Here is a 24896-nt window from a genome sequence, read left to right as displayed (position 1 = left end):
CTTTTTCTGGAGGGCTGCACGCTAAATTTCTTCAATGCCTAACTCCTCTTGGCTGTGCTTTGCAGGAGAAGCTGTGCCTGAGGATGAACAGATCAGTGCTAAGGACCAGAAGAGTCTAGAGCCCTGTGATAACACCCCCATCATAGACAACATTGCTCCCGTGGTTGCCGGCATCTCTGCAGAGGAGAAGGAGAAGTACGATGAGGAGATCTCCAGTCTCTACCGACAACTGGATGACAAGGTCTGTGGTCAGAGTTTATAGACCTCACACTGGTACAAAAGCTAAAGGTAGCAGGTCCTAGACTTACTGGCTGGAAGCAGCTCGAGCCCCATGGAACCTGATGTAAGACTGAAGACTGGTGTTTATGCCAGTGTTCCTAATGCTTACCCTAGCTCTTTATTGGGCTGTGCTGTGTGCTAAGTCGCCTCAGTCCTGTCTGACTCTTTGCGACCCCATGGACTGTGTAGTCCACCAGGCTTCTCTGTCCCTGGGATTCTCCAGGCAAGAATACTAGAGTGGGAATGCCAGGCCCTCCTCCAGGGGATCTTCCTGACCCAAGGATTGAACCAGCGTCTCTTATGTCTCCTGCATTGGCCGACGGGTTCTTTACCGCTAGCACCACTGGGGGAACTGGATTCACGGGGAATGGAAACTTTCATGGAAATTTGATTGAAAGATTGGCCTCGGCAGACAGAATCTTCACATCTAGAAACTGGATGGGACCTTATCATAGCATGAGGGTGGAGGGTGAGTGAACTTTGTTTAATTCTCTCTTCTTTTCTTCTCTGGGCTTGTCTGTCACCTCTTGGAAATCCCAGCAATGTCCCAGCTCTAGGGGCAAAGGTGGTGGCTCCCAAAACTCAAGTGTGTACTTTGACCATGTAGCTCTAAGGTCCGGAATGAGGAGCCAGTAATAGCATCGGTAAGGGGCATCCTCTTGAATGAAGTCGTTTGGATATGCTGATTAGGGATGTCCAATTTCTTGGCAGACTTTTGGGACTCAGAGAATCCTGTCTGTGCACAAACTGGAATAAAGGAAGAGAGAACACTGTCTCACTCATCCCCAGTGAAGGTCAGATTAGGAATCCCAGAGGCAAAGGAAATTAAATTGATGTTTCACATGACCTTGGCATATTGCCCTTGGAATACTTAAATCCTTTCAGTTCATTTCATCCGGGTTGCTGATATTTTTAATCTGATTTCATCTTTCCTGCTGTGGTTCAGCTCAGAGTGCTTGGGGACACCTCTGGCTTGGGTAGAACAGCTTGTTATGTTAATGTTGTCATTAATCTTACAAGCCTCTTTCTTCTGAGTAAAGCTCAGAGTCTGGTCTCACCTTTACAAGGGAAATGGGACTGCTTGCCCTAAGGAAGCTGGTTCTCTTTGTGCTTGTGGTGCTGGGAGTTTGCATTATAACCACAGTGCTAAACTGGGGTCACCCTACCCTTTGGGTGACATATTTAATAAGATATTCATGCTGTGAGAGCTGGATTAATTACTTTTTAGGCACTATACATACTGTTACCCTTCTCTTTCTACCCAGGTATTTTATGTAAAACCTCAAACAAAGTGAGAGAAAAGGGAGATTAATAAGTAAGTGAGCAGTCTATGTGGATTTTTTTTGTTTCTCCAAAGACATGTTATTGTTGAAGCATATTGCAATTTTTTTTTCTCATTTAGAATTGAAGAGTTTGTTTTTAATGTCCCCAAAGAATCCTGGATGTGGGGTGATAACCTGATTCTGCTCTCTGTTCTCTATGAGTAGAAACCAAACATGGTTGGAACTGGGATCTTTTTACCCTTGTAGCATGAGGATTTTTCATGGATCTGAGAAAACTTTAGAGTCTTGAATTCAGCATCTGAAATGTAGGCAATGTCAGGCCTTGGCAGTTTTCAGTTGGTAGCTGGCAGAGCTGACCCTGGTGCTCTGCTTCCTAATTCTCAGCCTAGGACATTTTCTGTCATATTCCTTTCCTTTAGTATATGTTTTGAAAACTCTGGTAAGCATACATTTTGAGATTAGCATTTGTGGTCCATCACAGGGTGATGCTGAGAGATCTGGGAAAGGACTTGAGCCCCAAAGCCTCAGCCTGGCGGGGGGACACCAAAGCTTGTCATGCCATTTGTATCTCTACCCATGGATGGCCTGGGTATGTCTTACAGGTGTCATTTTTTTATTTGTCTGCCTTTTAAACGTTCTAGAAGCTATTTCATGCTTCTGATGGTGTTGATGGTTTGATACTTTTAAGAATACATGAGTTGGGACAGGGCACCTTCATAGATTATTAGTGGCAACACTGAAAGTATCTAGGTTTAGATAAGATGCTAGCCCAGGGCGCTTAGACGGCTTACGTTGCCTGGAGGTGGCAGAGCTACAACGAGCTTACACATCTTCTGACTCCCAGTCCAGTGCTCATCCTATTTTGGCTTCAGCCCTTGAAATGAGGAACTTGTCAGTCCTAATGAATTTGTCTAGAATGTGCTGGAAGGAAGATTCTATGTGCTCTCCTTCCCGCTGCCCACTCTGTCCCTCTGTGCTGCCCCTCCAGGGGTCGAAGGACGGGTGCTTTTCTAAGGCAGTGCTGTGTGATGGAAAAGCAGCCACTTTAGAGTCAGTCCCGTGGCTTAACAGTGCTGAGACCTGGGCTCATGACCCATCTGCTGAAGTTGTTTTTCTTATCTGCAGCATGGAGCTCACATCTGTTACTTCAGAAGGTTGCACCGGGGAGTAAACGATTCTAGGATATAGCAGATGCTCACTAAATATTAGTTTCTTTCTTTTCTATCTTCTCCCTTTGTTTGTTTAAGGGAGAAGCCACATGATGGGGGTATCCGAGGGTGGTGGTGCAGAGGTGGGCTGAGAGCAGAGTTGTTAAGACAGGCAGTTTGGCACTGGCACTGTCTCTTATTCCCCATCACCTCTCCAGTGCTTCTGTACTGATGGAGATGGCAGAGCAGAATTAAGTGTAAATAGAAGTTGAACTGATGGTATTCATTGAATCATTTCACTGAGCACCATTGCAACAAACACATCTTTGTCATTAAGGGTGACCAGCAACCTACTGACAACTCACTTATTTCAAATACCAGAATATTTTCTGAAAAGTGCCTGCTAATCCATTATCCAGACCAGATCTTAACAATTGTCATCAGAGTGAGCATGTATAAACATATTCTAAAAGATGCGCTTGAATGTATAGATATTGACTGCACAGCACATCAAAATGAAAATTTTGAAAATTAAAAAAAAAAAACCCACAACAGACTATGCTAATTCCTTAGAGAAGTTTCCTTAAGAAAGGGTAAGTGTAGGTTTGGAAATGTCTCTGACATAAGCGATTCATGTTGTTATAATGTAGTCCTTGGTCGTCATCCTTTCCAGACAGGCTAAGGGCCCTTGATTTCTCATGGTACCTCAAACATAGCCGCCTCTCAGCCCCTCACCCATCAGGAGCGAGCCCACGTCGTCAGGCTTTGAAATGAACACAGTATAAGAACAAAGCGCTTGAGCCACTGTTCTGTCTCTCGTGATTTATATCACTTGTAGCCATTGCTTATACGTCCCGGGGAAGAGGTGTCAGCTCTTCCACGTTAAACTTCTTGAGTCTTTCATGTTAAGTTGTTTAATATTTGTGTGCTGAGGAACATAAACACTAAAACTGTTCCTGGTAACTGACATTCAAAGTTTATATAGTAGAAGAGAAAATATGTCCAACATAATAGTCTTCCAGTTGGGGAAATAACTTTTTTTTTTGAGAGAGAGAGAGAGATTTCACTTACTCTGGTATAATTTCCCTAATTCTCCTGCCAGAAATCTGACTTCAAGAGGAAAGCCATGAGTATTTTTTAGAACCATTAAAGAATTTTTAACTTGTAAAAAAATTTTCAAAACTTCGGGGTAAGATGTGCTATGGAGTCCGTATCTATACATTCAAGTGCATCTCTTAGAACCTGTTAACACAGGCCTGATGCCAGCTGTTAGGATCTAGTCCATGGATATTAGATTTCTAAGCACTTTTCAGAAAACATTCTGGCATTTGAATTTTCCTATATATAAAATAGTTGAGTTGGTGTTAAAAAGTTCAGTAGAAACACGATCTCCCTGAACAGAGAAATAAGCCCAAAAGATGTTCTGTACAAAGGAAAAGGAGACACAGCTCTCATAATATTAAGGTTAGAATTTTCTTGCTCTGTGGAAAGCATCAGGCTGTGATACTGGTTAACCTGATTTAAGTGGATGAACTGACACAACCGAACAGGCAGGAGAGTATCCTGGGGAAAACTGAGGTCCTGCAACCCAGGCCCTTGAATTTACCCTCTAACCCCCACTCTGGAAAAGGAGGACAGGGCGGTACAGGTAGGTGTCTTAGGGGCTGCTGGTGGAGACACCTGGGCAGCTCCTGGCACAAAGAGGAGCACAGGACTACTGAATTGGACTGAACTCTGCTCGGGGTTTAGACCCCAGAAGCGGCGTCACACAGGATGTTCTCTTGCTCCTAAGGGAGAGGCACGTGGGAAGCCGCGCTGTCTTTCTGCACAGGCTGCGCTTCACAATTTCATTTGAATTCATGAACACCTTTGTAACCAAAACTGAATCTCACGCGGTTAGGCGCTGGCCGCCTGCCGCTTTGGACCACGTCTAGGGAGGGGAGAGGCGGAGATGCTTACCCTGGGCCGTGGGAGGCGGTAGCTCTGGCTTTTGTGGCAGCAGCACCTAGTGGCAGAAGCTGAGAGCAAGAAGAGCGGACTAGTCTGTGGGGAGATCCTTGCCCACTTCAGTGACACACCAGAAACGAAGCAGTCATGTTTCTGCATGCCAGCTTCCTTGAGGTTTTTTCAGACTGGTAAGAAATTTAGCTCCTAATCAAAGGCAGCTCTCTAATGCCAAAGATGAATTCTCTAGTAAATGTTTCCTAGTCTAAGTAAGAGGTTTGAAGTGGAAATACTGGTCTCTCTCACCCGTCACATGGCAGTGTTCCCACTCACGGACGTGTTTGACAAGGTTCGGGACACATACCTGTTACAGTACAAGTGTTTAGAGATTCACGCCTTAATTTTTTGAGCTAGGAATTCACTGTTAACATCTTTGAGTTGGAAGGGATAACTCCAGAGTCCCTTTCAGTTTCCAAGCCCTACATCGCTGATTTCTGGATGAGAAGGAATTGAGTTGAATGTGGAGGATATTGATTTCCCCAGAATATCTAAATGTTTCATCGGCTGAGAAAGGTGGGTGAAGTGGTATTTGAACCAATCTCTCATCTGCGAGGAGGCACCACACCATTTGCTTCATCTTATTAGCAAGCTTACAGCTGGCATCCTGGTATCCGACTGCCGTCCATCGAGAAACCAGACTATCAAAATTGACATAACCAACCAAAAAAAATTAAACATGATGTTTCGTTTCAGGATGATGAAATTAACCAACAGAGCCAGCTGGCTGAAAAGCTAAAGCAACAGATGTTGGATCAGGATGAGGTAAAGAATGCAATAAAATTTTTTTTTGCAAAGTTCTTTTATGACTGTCTGTTGTAGCTATTCCAGAAATTTAATTTGCAAAGAATTTTTTTAAAAAAGTCACTGAATCGTGGAAATTTCTTGGTAGATTTCCTTTCAGTGGCTGCTAAAAGCTGATTTTAGCTGAATTTAGGAAATAAATGTCTGACTTGGTAGAGCTCTAGGGTTTTGAGAGTAAGTAACTGGTTGCTACACAATCTATGAAGAGCAGAGACAGAGGAGCTTGGTAGTGGGGCAAGGAAGATCCTACTTCCTCATACCCAGGGCCCAGCACTCCTGGTTCATTCCATTTCAGCCTTTGCAAATCAGGTAACTCAGGTCTTTGATATATACCATATTCTTGTGCTGTCTTGTAGGGAAAAAAATACTCAAAGAACAAATGTAGAATGTAGAGAAGAGGAAAGCAACAGAAAATAGGTGTCCAAGCGCTGTGTCAGTATATATGTGATACACTTACAAGGAGGCAAATTTTTTTCAGTCTGTCCCTGGATGGCATTCAGTTCTCTAGTAGATGTCTTTATTATGTTGTATTTTTGCCAAGTATTTTACAAACAGTAACCTAAGCAAAGAACAGGTAGCCAATCTATCAAATATAGATGGTTAGTAATTCCCTTGCTGAGGGCCTAAGTATGTTTTCTCTTTTGTGCTTTAGGGTGTTTTCTGCTTTGTTGCTAAACTGCTATGGATTGGCTCATATGATACAATTGTAGCAAGTGGCTATGGTTCATGGCCCCAGTCCCACCCCTCTCATAGATGTAACACACTCTCTCACCATTTTCTTCTCTTCCTCTTTGTTGCCCTTCATCTCTTTAGGACAGTGATTATGCCCTCTGCGCAAACATTTCTCTTGGCAGGAACCATATTTAATTGATTTTCCTCTTAACTATAGTTGAGTCTTCCATTTGTTCAGCGTTTCCTGCCCTCTCCCTCCCATTCTGTTGCTGTGCATCTCCAGCTTGGTACAACTGCTGTGATAAGCTTTCCTTTTTGTTACAGTGAAGACTTTTACTATTTTTCTATACTGTCAAGACAGTATCTGTTCACTATAGGCAAATCAGAAAATACAGTAAGCACAAAAATAATGAAAGTATCTGTAAAGTCATTCACTTTACTAGTGTTAATGTGGGTGGCAAACTCTTCTGTAATCCATGATGAATATTAAGAAAAATTAGGGACTGCTCTTTTATACTGTTTTGATTGATTCTGAAATCGACCAGTTTACAATGTGAAAAAATGATAATAGTAAAAAGCCATGTAAGTGTTATTATAGTCCTTGGAAATTACTCCTCCTCCTTTGTTCAACATGTGGAATAGCCAGTCAGCTAAAAAGTGTGATTCTTGATCTGTAATCAGTTCTTGGAATTAAGCTTATGCAGCTTTAAATACGAAAGAAACAGAAAGAAAAACATATTTTCGAGACAACATGCTGTCTTTTCATTTAGCGTATGGTTTGTAGTTATCCTGAGCTGTTTCAACTTATTTTCTCTAATCTTTGGGTAGAGCACTGAACATAAACCTTTGAACATTAGTGTCACCAATTCCATGTCATCTAATTTCCCCAGCTTTTAGCTTCCACGAGAAGAGACTATGAGAAGATTCAGGAGGAGCTGACACGTCTCCAGATTGAAAATGAGGCAGCCAAAGATGAGGTGAAAGAAGTTCTCCAGGCTCTGGAGGAGCTGGCTGTCAATTACGACCAGAAGTCACAGGAAGTGGAGGACAAGACCAGGGCCAATGAGCAGCTGACAGACGAGCTGGCCCAGAAAACGGTTGGAGCATTTGTGTGTGGGGGCGGGACTTCCTCGGGTGCCATTCCTGTACTTCTATTGATATTTACTGACAAGACACGGCATAGCACGGCAGTTGGCTGAGTGGTTTTTCAGTGTTAGGCACAGATGCCTTCTGTGGAATCCTCCAATAATTGAAATAGTTTGCGTAAGTGACTTGTCCACTTGCCCCAGATCTTCATGTCAGGTCTGCTTTTTATCTAGGGGATTTGTAACACCAGAAGTGATGCTTTATAGGATACTCAAGAAAGTGCAGACTTTGGAGCCAGAAAAATCCTAGTTAGAAATCTGACTTTACAACTGTTAAGCCTTAGTCGAGACATTAACACTTTAGTGTTCATTTCCTTATCTGTAAAAATGGTGATAGTAACATATTCCTTTCAGGGTATGGGAGTTCGTGACAGTTTACATAAAACACTTAGCGTGGACCTGTTCATCATGCTACAGTGTAAGCAAATAAATCCCCAAACATTGTATTGACGGGGAGTGTGCAAGGCATGGAGTTCACTCTTCCTGTTTACACCTTCCTGATGCAGCCCGTTCCTTCCCCAGCGCTGCTTGTCCTCGCCTAGGACCTAGCTGTCCTGGTTTGTCTGTTGTCCTGTTTTTCAGCTAGTGCTTCGATCTGCACGTTTCCTAATTTTCAGAATCTCCCAGCGAGAGATACTGCTGGTTCTGCACAGGGAGCTAGTGGCAGAGGGCCAGTGAGCATTTGGTGAGGCGGCTGCTGGTGGAACATGTCCATTTTTGCTTTTTTTACTTGAAAGATGGGTGGTGGGCAGCCGAGTGGCTGTAACCAGCTGCCCTTGGCACCTCAGTCCAATGGCCTGGTATCATGGGATTGTGCCCATTCTGCTTGGTGGAAAACCACCATCCTCCCAGCAAGGGGAAGTAGCAGATGGTGCAGAAAAGCGCCGATCTGTTGACCGTAGATGCTGTGGATGGAAAACGCTGCTTATTCCATATATTCAGCTGCATGTAGGAAGGCTTTTTAATGTTTCCCAAGATAGGAACTACTGCTTCTGTGGATTTTGAAAACAAAATGAAATAAGCAGTGGCAATGCCTAAATAAAAACAAAAATGAAAAATAGAAAAACAAAGCAGAAGTTACATAGGAAAGAAGGAGACTTAGATTTCTCGGGGCTTACTGTTTTCTGCAAGATTTTTTAACTAGTCTGTGGTATATTTGCTTCCCAAAACAATGAAACATTTTCCATGATACAAGTTTTATTTTCTGTCAGACCAAAGTACTACTAGACTAGTTTAGAATACTATTTTTAGTTTGATTATCAAGAAATACTCGAGTAAAATAGTTGCATATGGAAGAATTACATAAATGTCTTTGCATTAACCTTTACAATTCCATAATTTATGCAGATTATTTTCTCTTTTGGCTACGTTAATACCAAGAAACCAAAAGATGGCAAATTTGTTGATGTTGAGAGTTTGTCAAGTTAGGTAGTTAAAAATATATGCATATTAGTAGCATACATGAAGAATGGGAAAGGGATGAATTTGTTAATGTTTGGTAGTAAAATGGGGTTTCTGATATGTATATTTAGAAGCCATCTCCTGTTGAACCAGACTAAATTTGAAATGTGATGAAGAGTGTCCAGTTCTGGTTCACTTGAAGATGGAAAGACTTTTTCTTGGTTGTTGTCTAAACTCATTAATGTCCCTTTGGGCCTTCCAGACCCATCTGTTATCAAGTCAGATGGGAATTTGGAAGTGGTCCCAGGGAGCAGGTTTGTTTAGAAGTGGAGGAGGAGACATTTGCAGGTATGTTTGTATCCTGAAGAATGTGGACTGAAACAGAACATCTGGTAGGTAGGATTAGATGTGATTACACATTATAAACATAAGGACTGGTTTTGAGCTTTATTTGTTTTTAATAACTTATTCCACTGACCTGGAAATTATCATCTGATATGCAGACAAATGACATATCAGGCCAAGACGACTTCCTCTTCTTATCAGAGAATGCAGAGCCATACCGTAGTTTGGCTTAAAAGGACTCCTGTCGAAATTACATGAAAGGACAAAAGAACTCCACCCTACGTGATGTTATTCTTGATGACACTGTGTGTATGAAATTGATGGGTGGCCCTTTAAATCTGTTGTTAAAATGTGTATTTCAGACTACACTGACAACCACGCAGAGAGAACTGAGCCAGCTGCAGGAGCTTAGCAATCATCAGAAGAAAAGGGCCACCGAGATCCTGAATCTGCTGTTGAAGGATTTGGGGGAGATAGGAGGAATCATTGGTACCAACGACGTGAAGACTGTAAGCCAGCCCTTCTTTTATCCTCTCTATCTTCTCTTGTAATGGCACGAATCTGAGCAAGCAGAGTCTGTGTTTATTCTCCTAAGTATCTAGTGCTTAGCACGGTGTCTTGCGTCTGCTGTGTGCTTGATCATATTTGAGTGAATGAATGAAAGGCTGGTTGAGTGACTAAGTGAATTATTATTTTGGTTAAGGAGGAGAAAAGAAAAATTACCTTTGAATTATAGGAAATGTCCTCAAGTCTTGGTTGGCCTTCTGTGAGTTGGTTTAGTCCTCAGAATTACGTGCCAGTGTCACAGAACTTTGGGATTGGATAGGTTAAACAAAAGTTCTACTCAGAAATGTTTCTCCTTTTTTTTTTTTTTTAAAGTTACCTATTTATTTTTGGCTGTCCTAGGTCTTTTTTGCTGTGCGTGGGTTTTCTCTAGTTGCGGTGAGCAGGGGTTACTTTCTGGTTGCAGTCCACAGGCTCCAGGTGCACGGGCTTCAGGGGTTGTGGCCCACAGGCTTAGCTGCCCTGCAGCATGTGGGATCCCCCCGGACCAGGATTGAACCCATGTTCCCTGAATTGCAAAGTGGTCTCAACCACTGGACCACCATGGAAGCCCTCTCCTTTTCTATGAAAATACAACAGAATGAAGGTCCCCAATCAATCAGTATGAATTAGGAAAGCTTTCAGCTGGAAATTAGAGGATTCTAACGGTGGCTTGTTAAAATAAAGCCACATTTATTATTCACAGTATAAGAAGTCTAGACTCTTGTTATTCAGGTTGTGATCTTCCTCACCCGGGAACTTGTTCTAACTAGAGTCTCTCAGGCCCACCTCAAACCTACTGAATTAGAAGCTGCATTTTAACAAGAGTCCCCAGGTCATTCCTATGCTTCTTGAAGTTTTAGAAGCAACTTTTGGTGCAGGATCTCAGCAATGTCAAGGATCCAGGTCTTTATTTTCTTTCTGTTTTCCTCAGCCTATGACCTTTTCACACCTGTAGATTTTTGTCTCTTGGTAGCAAGATAGCTTCTGTAGCACCAATCATCATGTCCGAGGCAGGACGGGCTGTAAAGCCGGACAGCTTTCATCCAGGAGAGAACTATAGCCCAGAAATCCCCAATAGGCATCCCCTTATACTTTATAAAGGCCAGAATTGGGTCACATGGTCACCCCAAGTTGCAAGGGAAGCTGGGAGAGCAAAGAGAAATAGTTTTACTACAATGGGCTTAAACCAACCATGATTAACCCCTGGGGTGGTGTACATTAGTGCCATTGATAGCAAGGTTATAAGGGACGTGGCATAAAGTTGTCTATGAGTTTAGGAATACAGGGAAACGAGAGTAAATACTGCTATCAATCAAGAACAATTTGCCACAAAATAGACAGGACATTGGAAAAATAAGAGTGACATCAAACAAAATAGCTCTCTTGAGGTATAATTGACATAAAATAAGCTGCATGTATTTATTTATTTGGCTGTGGTAGGTCTTAGCTGCCGCAGGCAGGATCTCAGTTTTGGCATGCAGGGTCTTGTTCCCAAGCCGGGCCCCCTGCATTGGGAGTGTGGAGTCTTAACCACTGGGCTACCAGGGAAGACCCAGCTGCACATAAAGTATACAGTTTGAGAAGTTTTGACATATGTGTACATTCATGAAACCATCATCCCCACAATAAGATAATGAGCATGTCTGCCACCTTCGAAAGTATGTGGGGCTATTTCTGGTCTCTCTGGTCTATTTCAGTGATCTGATCTTTATACCAGTACCATACTATTTTGATGATTGTTGTTGTTGTTCAGTTAATTACTGTAGGTTTATATGAACTCAAGACCTTCTGTGGAGTAGCCATTGATAAACATGTGTGGATTTTACCAAGCCAGGGAATAGTGTTATAGTATTAAACTTCTACCCCAAAGGTTAAAACCAAATTCTTGGAGTTTAGCCTGTTAGCCTTTAAAAGGCCGAATTATACTTCAGACTGCTTTGGAGGAACACTCAGGTTTTGAGTTGGGATTGTTAAATACTAGACAGGCCTCCCCAAATTACTTTTGTTTATGGACATTTCTGGGAACCACTGAAAGCTCTTCTTAGGTGGTATAACAGATCGAGGTTTAGAGCATATGACCTCTTGTATACCCAATCGTTCTTTCATAGAATCTCTATTGTAACTGAATATTTCATGAATCACTGCAAATGAATCTAATTTTAGCATAGAATCCTCCTATACTATAAGATTAACCCTATTAAGTTCCAGTTCGGTGATTTTATATTTGAGGATTTATTTTTAGACGCATATGTTGGTGTTGAGCTATAAACTTCTGAGTTTGGGGTGATTAAATGGTCCTTGCAATATGAAGGTGCAGTTGATTTATGGGAAGTTTGTGCCTGCCGCTGATAATGATAAAGGAAGATATTTTTATGCCAAGTTCTAAAATAGAGCTGATGAAAAATGCTAATGAAATCAAGGAGTGTCTGGGTGCTTTGGAATTAAAAAAAAAAAAGAGTCTTTACCTTTGGGAATATGAAGTATGATTGAGATTATTTTTAAGTACTTTGAATATTTTTAAGATAGCTTTGAATTCCAGACATTGGATGCCCTAGTTAATTTCATTGATAGCTAGTTAATTTCATTGATAACTTTTACTTAGATAGCATCATATTCTTAATTATTCTGTTTTTTCCTTACAATTATGATTTAATTCATAATTGTAAGGAAAAAATTCATCATGGCAATGAGCGTTAAAGGGGAGTAATTATGTGACTTTGGGCAAGTTACTTTATTTATCTGGGTTTTGTATTCCTAATTTGTAAAATGATAGAATGAGTCCAGATTATCTTGAAGATGGTCAGCTCAGGAATTGCATGAGTTATGCGTATATTTCTTAGATCTATCATTGTGGGTACAGATACTTTTCTTATTGGCGATGAGTATTCAGTTGATATAATTGTTTTGATCTAAAAAATGAGATCAAGGAAATCTTTTTTGGTGATCTTATGTTTTTATTCCTAAAAATCCTATTCAGTCCCCCTGGTGGTGTTCTGGGGCGAGAGGGAAAGATGGCTGCTGGAGTCTCTCTCAGCCCTCAGTTCTAGGATACAGCAGGCCTGAACAGCAAAAAAACAGAAGAACTCTTATTTCTCCAGCTCAGTCATGTCTGGGGGCATTTTCAGAGTCCAGGCAATACTTAAGTCAACAAAACAAGATGAGAGCAGCAAATGACAAGATGAGCCTAGTGTTGACTTCATCAAGGTTTATTAGTGAGCCTCTTCTTGTGAGCCTCTTCTTTTCATGTTCCAATGTCACCGGTTTTTCTTTAAGGCAGAGATTTCCAGATTTCTAGCCACAAGCAGAATAACAAGTTGAGGTTGAGTAAACGAAATGGATTGGATTAGCTGCCTAGTTTTCTTCCAACCTCAGGTCTAGCTGAGATGGAGATGAAGAAATTCAAGCAGGTGACAGAGACCCTGGGCCCCACCTCCATGAGGGACCTGGCTGTGGATGGACCAGAGATGCAGATAAAACCGTTCTGGATCCTGGGCCTGAAGTCAGCCTTCATCACTGATAGCTCCCTTCTCATCAACTTCTTCAGCACAGCCTCGGGTCTGCTGGGGCTAGGGTGTGAGTTCCAGTCCCCACAGAATGGTGGCTGGGGTCCTCACCTCCAAGAGGGCTTGCTTCTTCATTCCCCTCCTGCTCCTCAGCCTCTTGGAAGCAACTTTATCATTCCTTGGCTCTGTGCTGCACTTGTAAATAAAATTGACATTTCTAGACGCTTTTTCTAATAAGGATTTTTTAAGTCTCGTTATGACTTTGTAGGGCTTCACTGGTGGCTCAAGCAGTAAAGACTCTCCCTGCAATGCAGGAGACACAGGAGACGGGGGTTCGATCCCTGAATTGGGAAGATCCTCTGGAGAAGGAAATTGCAACCCACTTCTGTATTCTTGCCTGAAGAATCCCATGGACAGAGGAGCCGGGCAGGCTGTGGTCCATGAGGTCACAAAAGAGTTGGACACAATTGAGTGACTAAACAGCAACCACAAATGACTTTTTAGGTCTTAGGATGTGAACAGTCACTTCACTTGCCTTTTACTTGGCCCAGGAACGGCACCTTGGGTGACTGCAGTATGCTCCAGAGATGTGGGTGAGGGTGATTCCTATACAGGCAAGATGGAAGGGGAGGCAGTCTCTTCTGCTGAATTAGCCATCCACACTGGGCCTCATGGTCTAGTACATACATTTCAGTCACTGTCAGACCCAGAGGAGAGTTATTAAATAATCCTACAGCAGCAAACTCTGATTCTTCTTTTTAAAATAACAGTATACTGGAAGTACTAAAAACTCTGAACTTATATGACTACATATATGAGCTCGTAAGTGGTAAGAAACCTTTCAGTTAATATTTGCTTGGAGTGCTGTTTTGTTTTGTTTTTTCCATCAGCCGTAGATTCAAAATCTCGTTTTTGACCTCCTAGAATAAGTATAGGCTTCAGAAGTTATGGTTCTGGTTTGAGGGAAGAAATACCCAGTTCTCACTTTGGAGAATGCCCATTTTTGTAATTTTTTTTTTCTCTACTCATCTCCAATTCAGATGTCACCTGGGCACAGAACACAACGTGCCCTCAGCTGAAGAACATCTTAGAGGAGGAGGTGTTTGCTCCCTTCCCACGACACCCTAACTCGGTTCAGCAATGTTCTCACCCCCAGGAGCTGGTATAGGTTGTGAATTCCACACAAAAGAGCTGGATGTCCCCTTACCTTTATACAGAAAGATAATACACAGGGCACACTTGGTCAGGCTAAAGAATGAGTTTCTCATCTCTGTACCATGTCGGACCGATCACCAAGGCACGAGGATAAAACTGAACTTAAAGATTGTGGGCTTTTCTCATCTGTTATCTCATGATACTGGATTATGAAAGGAGTGTAATGAGTGGTATTGGTAGGCAAATCACTGGCAGTCAGAAATGTAACTGATTATTAAGAACCTCCATTAAAGTAAGGGGCTTCCCTGGTTGCTTAGCTGGTAAAGAATCCGCCTGCAATGCGGGAGACCTGGGTTTGATCCCTGGGTTTGGAAGATCCGCTGGAGAAGGGAATGGCTACCCACTCTAGTATTCTGGCCTGGAGAGTTCCATGGACTGTATTGTCTGTCCATGGGGTCGCAGAGGGTCAGATGTGACTGAGTGACTTTCACTTTGGCTTCTGTTCAAGTAAGATGGAGTCAGATGTTGATACTTGTGGATTTTCTTGCTGTGAACCTGGACTCTGCATTGTGTTGGTTGACCCTGAGACATTTAGAAACATTGTTGGGGAATTTTTAGGGGAAGGTTGACACCAGATTACAGGCACTCAGCCCTGTCCAGTGTACTTTTTACCTGCTGCCAATTTTCAGGGTTGATAGACCACTCCGTGTTCCTAGCTCTTAAATATTTACTGAAGAAAATAGTCATACGATGAGTTAATGACAGCAATAATGACAAAAGTGGGCAGATGGAGTGTATTATGAAACATCAGAAAAAGAGTTGGAATCACTGTCTTAGAATAACTGAAGCCTCTGTTCGTGGGATGGGTACTGGAGAGGGCTCTTGTTTTCTCCTGAGGTGCTAGGATGCCCTCTGGTGGTTAAACAAAATACTCGCAGTTACTTTGCTCCTCAAGGATATCTCCGCATCTCAGCAAATGGGTTCCTATCCCAAGTATCTTGATGCATTATTTGTATCCTGTAGAGCTCTGAAAATTAGACAACAAATATGAAATGGTGCAAGAATTCTGGTTGTCAGAATCTTTTCTTCTAAAGGTGAATTTAAACTGTTATTCTCAGGTGATCTTAACTAAGCGAGATTCCTGCGTGCTTGGAAGGGGCAGGCATGCAGGGGCAAGGAAACATTGGTCATAATGAGAAGTCATGCAGGAAGACTTTCATCCAGAGGTGTTTCTGGTGATAGCACGTTCCTGTTCATTAGATTCTTTAATTGAGAACTATATAGAGAATCCTCTGTACTTCAACCTTTGCTTATAGAAACATGTTCAAGCTCTTAGACTGCTGTTTCTCTGGATAACAGACTGTAGAGAACATAACTGAAGTTTTGAATGATTTCTTTTGGGACTCAGGATCACCTTTAGGAACACTGGGTTTTGCTGCCCTTCCAGAAATGTAAGGAACACCTCTTCAGAGTTATCTCTTTTTACAATTTCAATATCTTTTGCTACTGATACCATCTCTTTCATTCTAGAAAATCAATTGTAATGAAAAGCCTGGTTAATTGAAGATTATAATAATTGAAGTTTTATCCGAGGTTTCAGAGAATGTAGGATTGAACCTGTATTTCAACTTGTGGTTCTCAGCTTGTGGTCCTGTGATTAGGGATTCTTAACCCAGAAATCCACAGACATCCCCATGGACAGGTTTCAGGGCCCTGTGAACCTCTGCTAATCGTAGGCGTCATTGAGTGGTTCCCTCCTGTGCTCAGTTGGCAGATGTGAACGGAGTCATTGAAGAGGAATTCACCATGGCCCGGCTGTACATCAGCAAGATGAAGTCGGAGGTCAAATCTCTGGTGAACCGCAGCAAACAGCTAGAGAGCGCCCAGATGGACTCCAACAGGAAGATGAATGCCAGCGAGCGGGAGCTGGCAGCCTGCCAGCTGCTCATCTCCCAGGTAGGCCGCCCCTTTGTTCATCATGTCACACCCCTGTGCTCTGGAAATCTGTTTCCTCCATGCTCTTACTGAGGCTGATGGTACCTAATAGAGACAACTGATGGACTTATCCATGGCCTCCCAGGCAGTGACCGGCCAGGCTTATTCTTAAGGCTAGGTTTAGTTGTACAAATTACGTGAATTACCTTCAGTCTTTTTTTTTAAGGGATGTGTCTACATATCTTTATCTAGCTATTTATAAATAAGGTAGGTAGATAGGTAGGATAGATAGTGATGTATAATGAGTGGAAAAGATTCAGTCCAGTTCAGTGGTCAGTCATACCCGACTCTTTGCCACCCCATGGACTGCTGCATGCCAGGCTTCCCTGGAAAAGTGGGAAAGATTGGGTGGCATCTAAAGCACCTCTCTGCTAAGGCAGCGTTCTTTGGTCTTTTAGTCTCTGCCACAGATCCGGTTTAATATGGGACAGCAGAAAGTGCCGCCACTACCAGGATAGCCGTAGCAGGGAGCATTTTACCGAGTGCTTACAGTGCCCTGCATATCGTGTTAAGCGCTTTACCTGCATTCTCTCACTTGATCTTCAGAAGAATTCTGATAGGCGGGTGTTATGACTGTCCTTGCTTTTTAGATAAGGAGAATGAGACTTGAAAGAGTAAATATACTGTCCAGACTCAGATAGCCAGTGAAAGGCAGAGCTGGAACTCAAACCTTTGTGTGGAAACTCAAAGCCTTGAAGGGATTTTCAAGCCCCAGTGATAAGGTACTCTTCTGTCCGTTAGGAAGCATTTTCATTTTAGCATGGTGGTTTCAGAAAACTGCAGCCTTGTTTCTGGTCTGGCCCTGCACCTGAGGCTGGTGTTTGGGGTTGAGGCCTCTGTGAGTGGTCCAGTGTGTGCTGCGCGCTGCCTCGGTCCAGGCATTAAAATAGCTAAAGTCATTTGGGGAGAGCAGATACCAGCGTGCAATGGCACATCTGACAGTGCTGAGGAGCAGATGAAAGCATACTTCATCCTGTGTGCTTTTAAACATAGGAGTGTGTCATCATACAACCATCTCCAGCCTCGTCTCCTACTGTAATCATTTAAGAGATGCAAATTAAAGCATCAAGTTTCCATTTTATAAATAACATAGTAAGCAAAGAAGCGTTGAAGAGATTAGTCAATGCTAGTGTGTAATAGTGAAATTTATATACTTTGTTGAGAACAGTATAATTTGGTCAGTCCCTTTGGAAAGCACCTTGGGAATCAAAACCCATAAAAACGCAAGTATACTTTGGCCAGTAATTTCACTTATAGCATTTTTCATTGGTAATGAAAGTGAAAAATTTTCATTTCATATGGTATTATCATTCCCTGATTTAAAATATTAGCACTTACATGGAAGATATTGATTACAATATTACTTTCATTTTAATAAAATAAAATAGGCAACTATTTATTGAGAGACTAATAACATAAAGTTACATGGAAGGATATTATGCAGCTCTTACCAAAAATGTATGCAACCTAGTCATTTGGAAAGTATAATTATATAAAGTTAAATAAAAATGGAAATGCCAAGTGACAGATCTATGCTATACCTTGCAACTTGGTAAAATATGCATTTGTATAGATAAGACCAGGAATATAGGGGGAAAATAGTTGATAGAGTGGTTTATGGGTGAAATTTATACTACTTTTTTGGATTTGCTGGACTCTTTGACATTTTTATAATTTATGAAAATTGAGAAGAAGAACAATAAACATTAGGGCATAGTACACTTCAGGTCTGATTTCCAGGTCACCTGTTACTCTGAGAGCATGTGCTTCTGAAGCACTCTGTCCCTAACATTTGAAGGCCAACGCAAACGCACAGACAGAGGCCCTGCAGCCCAAAGCCCTCTGTCTTTCCTTCCATCTGGACACATCAGCCTCCACGTCCAAGTCAGGTCCCTTCAGCATGTTCTGTGAGCTGATGGAGCTGTGCAACTGTGTCATGTAACCTACGTACATGGATGATGGAAGCTGCACTGCTGCTCCTGGGGGTGACCTTAGGGTCATTAGAGTAACGAGTTTCTAGTTTTCCAGACTCACTGTGATCTAGAGGAGGATGTGGGTTCCAAGTGGGCATGCTCCCTTGGCATAAAACTTTGCTCGGTAGACTGGGGTACAGCCAGAGGACTGCCCAAGTCGGGTGCTCTGAAGTGTCAGGCCCAGGACTGGGGCCCCAGTTGCCCAGATCTTAAGGTGATACACACTCAGGGTGTATGAGGTTGGACTCAAAAACATTAGGATGGTTTGGGGTTAAAGAATAACCATGTTGGTTAGTCAGTGCCTTCTGCATTAGCAACAAATACAGTTTTCCCTTAGGTGCTGTTTTGTACTAGGCCACAATTTACGCAAAACCAAAGATTTAGTCATTGTTGCCTGGGGTTCAAAAGTAAGAAAAACCTTGTTTCTCTATTTTCTGACATGATCTAAGGAACCTGACAAAATATTTCCAGCTAAAATGCTATTATCTCCTTTGTTTATAATCATCCTTGTCACCAAAAGCTATGCTTATAAAATATCTGCTCCAACAAAGTCCCATTTCCCAGAGGTTATTTCATTACATTAGAGCTCCATCTCCAGGGTCCTCCTGCCTAAATATGATCCATGTAGATATGGGGGAGGAGGTGTCTGCATATTTCCATCTGCCTCGAGGTGACTACTGTTCCTGTTTAGTCACAAGCTCTCATTCATTCATTTATTCCTTCACTCCATTATTATATATTAACTCTATGCTTTCATGGAGCTAACAAGTAGAAAAAAAAATAGATGAATCAAATAGAAGTTAGGTGCTATAAGAAAATGTTGGGGCCCAAGTAAGAAGGATCCAGCCAGGCCCATGTCTGGCAGGGTGTTGGGGAGAGCTTCCTAGGGAGAGGAAAATGGAAACAAAGCCTCTGAAATAGGAATTGCTGTGCTTAAAAGGCAGAAAGTGTAAAGACATAATACTTGAGTTCCAAAGAAGAACTCCAAAGGTGCAGGTTCAAAGAATGAAGACCGCAGCCTTGACACTTTTCCAGCCCCTTTCTTTCCGGCAGACTCTGTTTTTTACAAAGCAGAAAACCAGCTTGGGCTTTGGTATTTCAGTTTAATAAATGGTAAGGAAGGACATGGTAAGGAAAGCCATGTGCAGGGGAATGAGGCAGAGAAGCACATGGGAAAAAGAAGACTGTCTTAGTCTGTGATCCCAGATCCCAAGCCAAGGGCAGAATAGGTACTTGGCTGTTGGGACTCGAACAGAGGAGTCAAGAACTCCTCTTCTGTTGCGTTTCCTGTTGAACAGTCCTGGGCAAGCCAGGATAATCACTCGCTAGTCATTCACAGCCCCCTTTCTGTTTGCTCATTTAAAGCACGAAGCCAAGATCAAATCCCTGACGGACTACATGCAGAACATGGAGCAGAAGAGGAGACAGCTTGAAGAGTCCCAGGACTCGCTCAGTGAAGAGCTGGCCAAGCTCCGAGCCCAGGGTGAGCAATCGACCACTTTGCAGGTGTCCAGCGGTTGGCCTGAATCAGACACACTGTAGTTGGCTGGACTCTTGATGTTTAATTTTGCTCAAAAAAACCATTTGTATGTCTACTGAAAACAGTGGCCTAATTGGAGTGGGGTAGGGGGTAGAGAACCATCTAGAAGACTGCCCCCACCCCTTATCTGCTTCTCTTTGCATTTTCCCTCAGTCCACCCTGCTGCCCAAGTCAGAATCCTCTCCCTTCTTCACCTCCTGCCTTCACTCTGTCACCAAGGCCTGTCCATTCAACCTGCCAGATGCTTCTCTGGTTCTGTGCATCTCCAGCTTCATTGTCACTGTCCTTAATCCTAATTAAGAATGTGGCTCCGTTCATTGACCGAGTGGCTAAACCCTAGCCTGTTCGAGGCTGACCACTGTGCTGTATCCCAAGGGAGGATTCCAGAATCAGGTTCTGCCTTATTCCAGCCCCAGTCCTCCAGCCTTTCCATGCTGTCTTGTTGCTCTAAATATCAATTCTGAACTTGCAGCCATGGTTCCCCTGCATCTTGAATCCTTTGAGCAAACTCTGCCTTTTCCAGGCAGTCTCCTGACCCCTTTGTGGAAGAATGTGCTCAGCACATAGGAAGCACTCAATAAATATGAATAAATAGAAGAGATTCGAGAGAAATGACTGGAAATGTAGAAACCAGGACAGGATTTATGATGTATGTGTTGTGGTGAAATGGGAATACACATCTTATGAGTTGCAAAGAAAGCTGGTAAAATCCCTTTGGGAAGCATTTTGAAAATACATATTAATTGTGCTAACACTTTTCATACCTTTTACTCCTCAAATCTCAAATATTCGTTGCAGAATTCTCGAGAATTCATTGTTTATATTAGTGAGAAAAAAGGAAATCACCTAAATGTCCAGCAGTTAAATGAACTATGGTATGTGGTTTAAAAGAATAGGTTTTTTTTTTTTTCATCTTGGAGATGAAATACATGAAGACCAAGCAACAGTATTTACAATGCATTAGATTAAACATCATAGTATGTAATTTTATCTTTACTGTGGTTATAACATTTAAAAATCACTGGGTACTTATGTTTGAAGGCCTATAAAATTAATATTTGAAGGGAACATGGTTTTAGTAGGGTAACAGGATTGGTGACAATGTTATCCTTTTTTATTTATTGTTGTATTGTCTATTTGCTCAGTAAATACATTTTGCTTCAAATGGCAATGTAAATTAACAAAAAAGGATAACACACCCACCCCAGCTATGCCCTTGTAAGGTTTTCTTTATGAGATGAGGGATGTTGGGAATAGAATGCTCTACCCAAAAGTTGACGTGGAAAAGAAGCTTTCCCTCCGGTCAGTGGCTTCTGCATTGGTGCCACTGAGTGGAAACAAAATCAGAGCAAGACTAGCTGATGTCCACTAAAAAAGATGCATAACGTGAAAGTTGCCAGTTAAGTTTTATTTGGGACAAGATGAGGACTGCAGCCCAGGAGATAGCACCTCAGATAGCTCTGAGAAAGTGCTCCAACAAGGTAGTGTGGGAAGGTCAATATATATGATTTTGGTGAAGGGGGAGTTCACATAATCAGGCACTTATCTTACATAAGGTTTTCTGCTGGCCACGAGGAGCTAAGTTTCACCATGAAGGTATTTAGTGCTTTTCTAGATATGAGGAGATGCAAGGATTGGGATCATGAAATCAGTTCCTGAAAATATCTATCTAAAACCCCATTCCACCGGTTTCCCTGGAGCACAAAATGCCTCATTTCTCCACCCTGAGCTCCCTTCAGGGCGTGTTGAAGGTCAACAGCTGCAGCAACACAGGGTTCAGTCTCTGCAGAGGCAGATGGCAAATGCCCTTGGCAAGTGCCAATTTGTAGTTGACACTGAAATAAAGTGAAACAATGGAGAGAATACTTAAGGACTTGAATGTCACTGTTGGAAACCCTTTTGGTTCCTCCACCTGAGGCTGCCCATGGTCCACTGGGCTTGGCGAGACCACTGACCAAGAGGAGGGTGGGGCTGATGCCCCCTCCCCAGAGGGGTATCACATAGCACCATGCCCCCAACACACAGCGTGGGCTTCCTGCTTAGTCTGGAGAGAGTTATTTTATGTTGCTATTTTCTTTGTGCTTGTCCCTAGATTATTTTCCTGCTCCAGATTCTTAGAGAATACCCATGGGAGGTAAATTAGCTCTTTCCGAAACTCTAATAGTGGCAGGAATCCAAATACCACTAATATTTGCAGAGAGCATTGTTGGTGACCATGCACGTTTATGCATACTGGCAGGAGCGGCTCACCAGGCCTGGTGGGGAGCAGTCCCCTGAGGGCATGGAGTGGCAGCCCCGTCAGGTACAGCATGACCGCTCCTGGATCACATGTCCCCTCCAATCGTCCTTCTCCCTGGAGGACTTCCACAGTCTCCCTGGAGAGATCAGCCTTGATTTAACAAGCTGGAAGTCCTGAGTTGTGGAGGGTATCTGAGAGAGACATTCAAGAAGTCCCCCTTCAGAGGCATGTTCCTTTATTCCATGGTGGTACCTTGGTGAGATAAGCTGATGTTTCACCATATTCCTTTCTGTTGTGGGTTTTTTTTTTTTAATTTTTACTTTTGGATGGGAATCCTGCCAGTTAAATCTTTTTCATTATCCTTTAAAATTCAAAACAGAAAAAATGCATGAAGTCAGCTTCCAGGATAAGGAAAAGGAGCATCTGACCCGGCTGCAGGATGCTGAGGAAATGAAGGTGTGTATGCAGCCCTTTCCAGGAGCCCCACATGCCTTGGGACTGGATTTCCTTCATCTGGGAAAATCCAGCTCCTTTCCAAGATGTGTAGGTGAGGTAGGAAGGAGGGGGGCGGGACTGGGGCTGGGCATCAGAGCTGCTCTCAGAGGGTGGCTGGACTTAGAGGTGAGATGGACGTGCCGGTGTCCAGGCCCGCTGAGATGTCTGCAGACAATAATTGCATTGCATCAGTACATTTCTCTTCCCACTCACGAGCAAGAGGGAGAGAGTGCACCTTCCAGTACTGTGCTGGCCAGCCGTCACAGCCTCCGCAGAAACAGTCACCCCTCTTTTGAATGGAAGGGAGCACCTCCCCTCTATCTTTTAAAGAAATACCCCCAATTTGAATTTTCATCTCAAGCACAGGGGTCTTTATTTTGGTCCCATTTTAAACAGAAATGGAAATGTGGGAAAGAAGATTGGGAAATAAGGGTTTTAGGTGGATAAAATGAGACAGGAGAAAATGTAGGACTTTTGATTGTGTGTGTGTGTGCGTGTGTGTGCACGCTTAGTTGCTCAGTCATGACCAACTTTTTGTGACCCCATGGACTATAGCCTGCCAGGCTCCTCTGCCCATGGAATTTTCCAGGCAAGGATACTGAAGTGGGTTGCCATTTCCTTCTCCAGGGGATCTTTCCGACCCAGGGATTGATCCCTCGTTTCTTGCGTCTCCTGCATTGGCAGGTGGGTTCTTTACCACTAGAGCCACCTGGAATAGTTTTTGACAAGCCGGTTCCAAGCTCCACTGGGTGTGAGTCCCATAGTTGAAGTGATGCCATGCTGTTCGGCCAACAACCCTGCCTCACCTGGCTGGGCCTCTCCTGGGTTCACATCACTTTGGTGGAAAGGTCTGCTTGGAGCATCATCATAGATCCATGCAGTGGACAGGGTCGGGAGATTATTAACATTTTACTGGTGGAGAAGTGCAGCTCAGAAAGGTGCCATGGCCTGAGGTCAACCAGGTGTAAGAGGTCAGTGACCTCAGGGTGACCTGGCGAGAGAAGCTGTGTGGCTCAGGCGAGCTATGGAAGGTGAGGCAAACCCTTTCCTCATGAAATATGGTCATTTGCCCATGGGAACTACTCAATTTTCTAACAGATCCTTGGATATTGTTGTCCCTATAAAGCAGGGTAGGTCCTGGGCCCTGGTGTGGGGATCTGACAGCTGAGGGAGGTGGGATAGGAGGTAGCGACCCAGTCTTGGCACAGCGTGGGCTGAGAACCAACAGCAGCTGACACATTTCCCTGGCCTGGGTTGCAGAAGGCTCTGGAGCAGCAGATGGAGAGTCACCGGGAAGCTCATCAGAAGCAGCTGTCCAGACTCCGGGATGAAATCGAGGAGAAGCAGAAAATCATCGATGAGATTCGGGAGTGAGTTGCCCCGGGGGACTCGCAGGGCATGGAGGCGGGCACAGGCCCTGTGCCAGCCCGGAGGGACATAGCGTCTAGCCCAGATCTCTGCTTTCCCTGCCCTGTGGGCGCTGGGCTCTGCCTTGGTGTCACAGGAAGCTGGGTTGTGATGCTTCTGAGGTCTGTTCCCCATCTGGAGTCCAACCTCTGGGGGCTCTGGTGGGCAGGTGGCAGGTTGGCCCAGCTGCCCTGCCTGGTGCCCTGCAGAGCAGGACACATTGGTGACTCACATGGACAGACATGTGCCCCTGTAGGTGGGGACGAGTTCCTATGAGAGTGTGAAAAAAACTGATTTGGTGCTGACTCGGGGGATCTGCTGGGTTAATAAATGCTCCAGAGGAGACCGTCAGCTCCTGCTGCCTCCTCGCCCAACACATACCTGTGTCTGTACAACCTGGAGCCACCAGGTCACACGTGGACTCTTAGGGACCCACGCTGTTGGGTGTCTGTCTGCGCTCGAGGACATCATTGCAGCTGGGCTCCAGTGACACCTTCTCAAGGCCATTGTGTTGCAGCTGCTGCTGAACAAACCCCCTGCTCAGTAACAACCCCTCCCCACTCCTCTCACCTTCCCACATCATCAACACAAGTCCCCAGGCTGGGAGGCACCTTTAGGATCCTCTCCTGAGGATTCTTATCATTTTTGCACAGTGAGTCCCTTTGCAGAACAATGTATTTTCATATCTCAAATAAAAGAGGAAAACAAAGAAAACCAGTTATATTGAAATATACTGAAATACAGTTCATTCCATGCCCCCATGTCCTCCGCCCCAGTCTAGACTAAAGGTTCCCTCCTTTCTGTTTTTATATAGATGAAGAAACAAGATTTCTATACAGAATCAAAGCTAAATGATTTCCTTAAGATCATACTGTTAAACAGGAATCAAACTGGAGTTGGAGTTATTCTCCAGACTACTGATCCAAATCTCTTTGCTTGTATCGCACATTTGCATTTTAAAAGCA

The 24896-nt window shown here is 43.4% G+C and overlaps 1 protein-coding gene across 2 annotated transcripts in view; it reads left to right on the top strand.

Moving 5' to 3' along the window:
* The window catches only part of KIF5C (kinesin family member 5C), a 159461-nt gene that overhangs the window by 103762 nt on the left and 30803 nt on the right, over positions 1-24896 (top strand). For both annotated transcript variants that reach the window (XM_006054098.4, XM_025276628.2), the window contains exons 12-19: positions 66-241; positions 5408-5476; positions 7078-7284; positions 9441-9587; positions 16050-16238; positions 19616-19733; positions 22409-22485; positions 23785-23894. In XM_006054098.4, the coding sequence (XP_006054160.1) occupies positions 66-241; positions 5408-5476; positions 7078-7284; positions 9441-9587; positions 16050-16238; positions 19616-19733; positions 22409-22485; positions 23785-23894 (1093 nt within the window). The remainder of the gene's footprint in view (positions 1-65; positions 242-5407; positions 5477-7077; positions 7285-9440; positions 9588-16049; positions 16239-19615; positions 19734-22408; positions 22486-23784; positions 23895-24896) is intronic.

Source organism: Bubalus bubalis, chromosome 2 (genome assembly GCF_019923935.1).
Source record: "Bubalus bubalis isolate 160015118507 breed Murrah chromosome 2, NDDB_SH_1, whole genome shotgun sequence".
NCBI lineage: Eukaryota > Metazoa > Chordata > Mammalia > Artiodactyla > Bovidae > Bubalus > Bubalus bubalis.
Note: the sequence above shows the minus strand (reverse complement) of the source record. Positions and strands in the feature narration are given on the sequence as shown.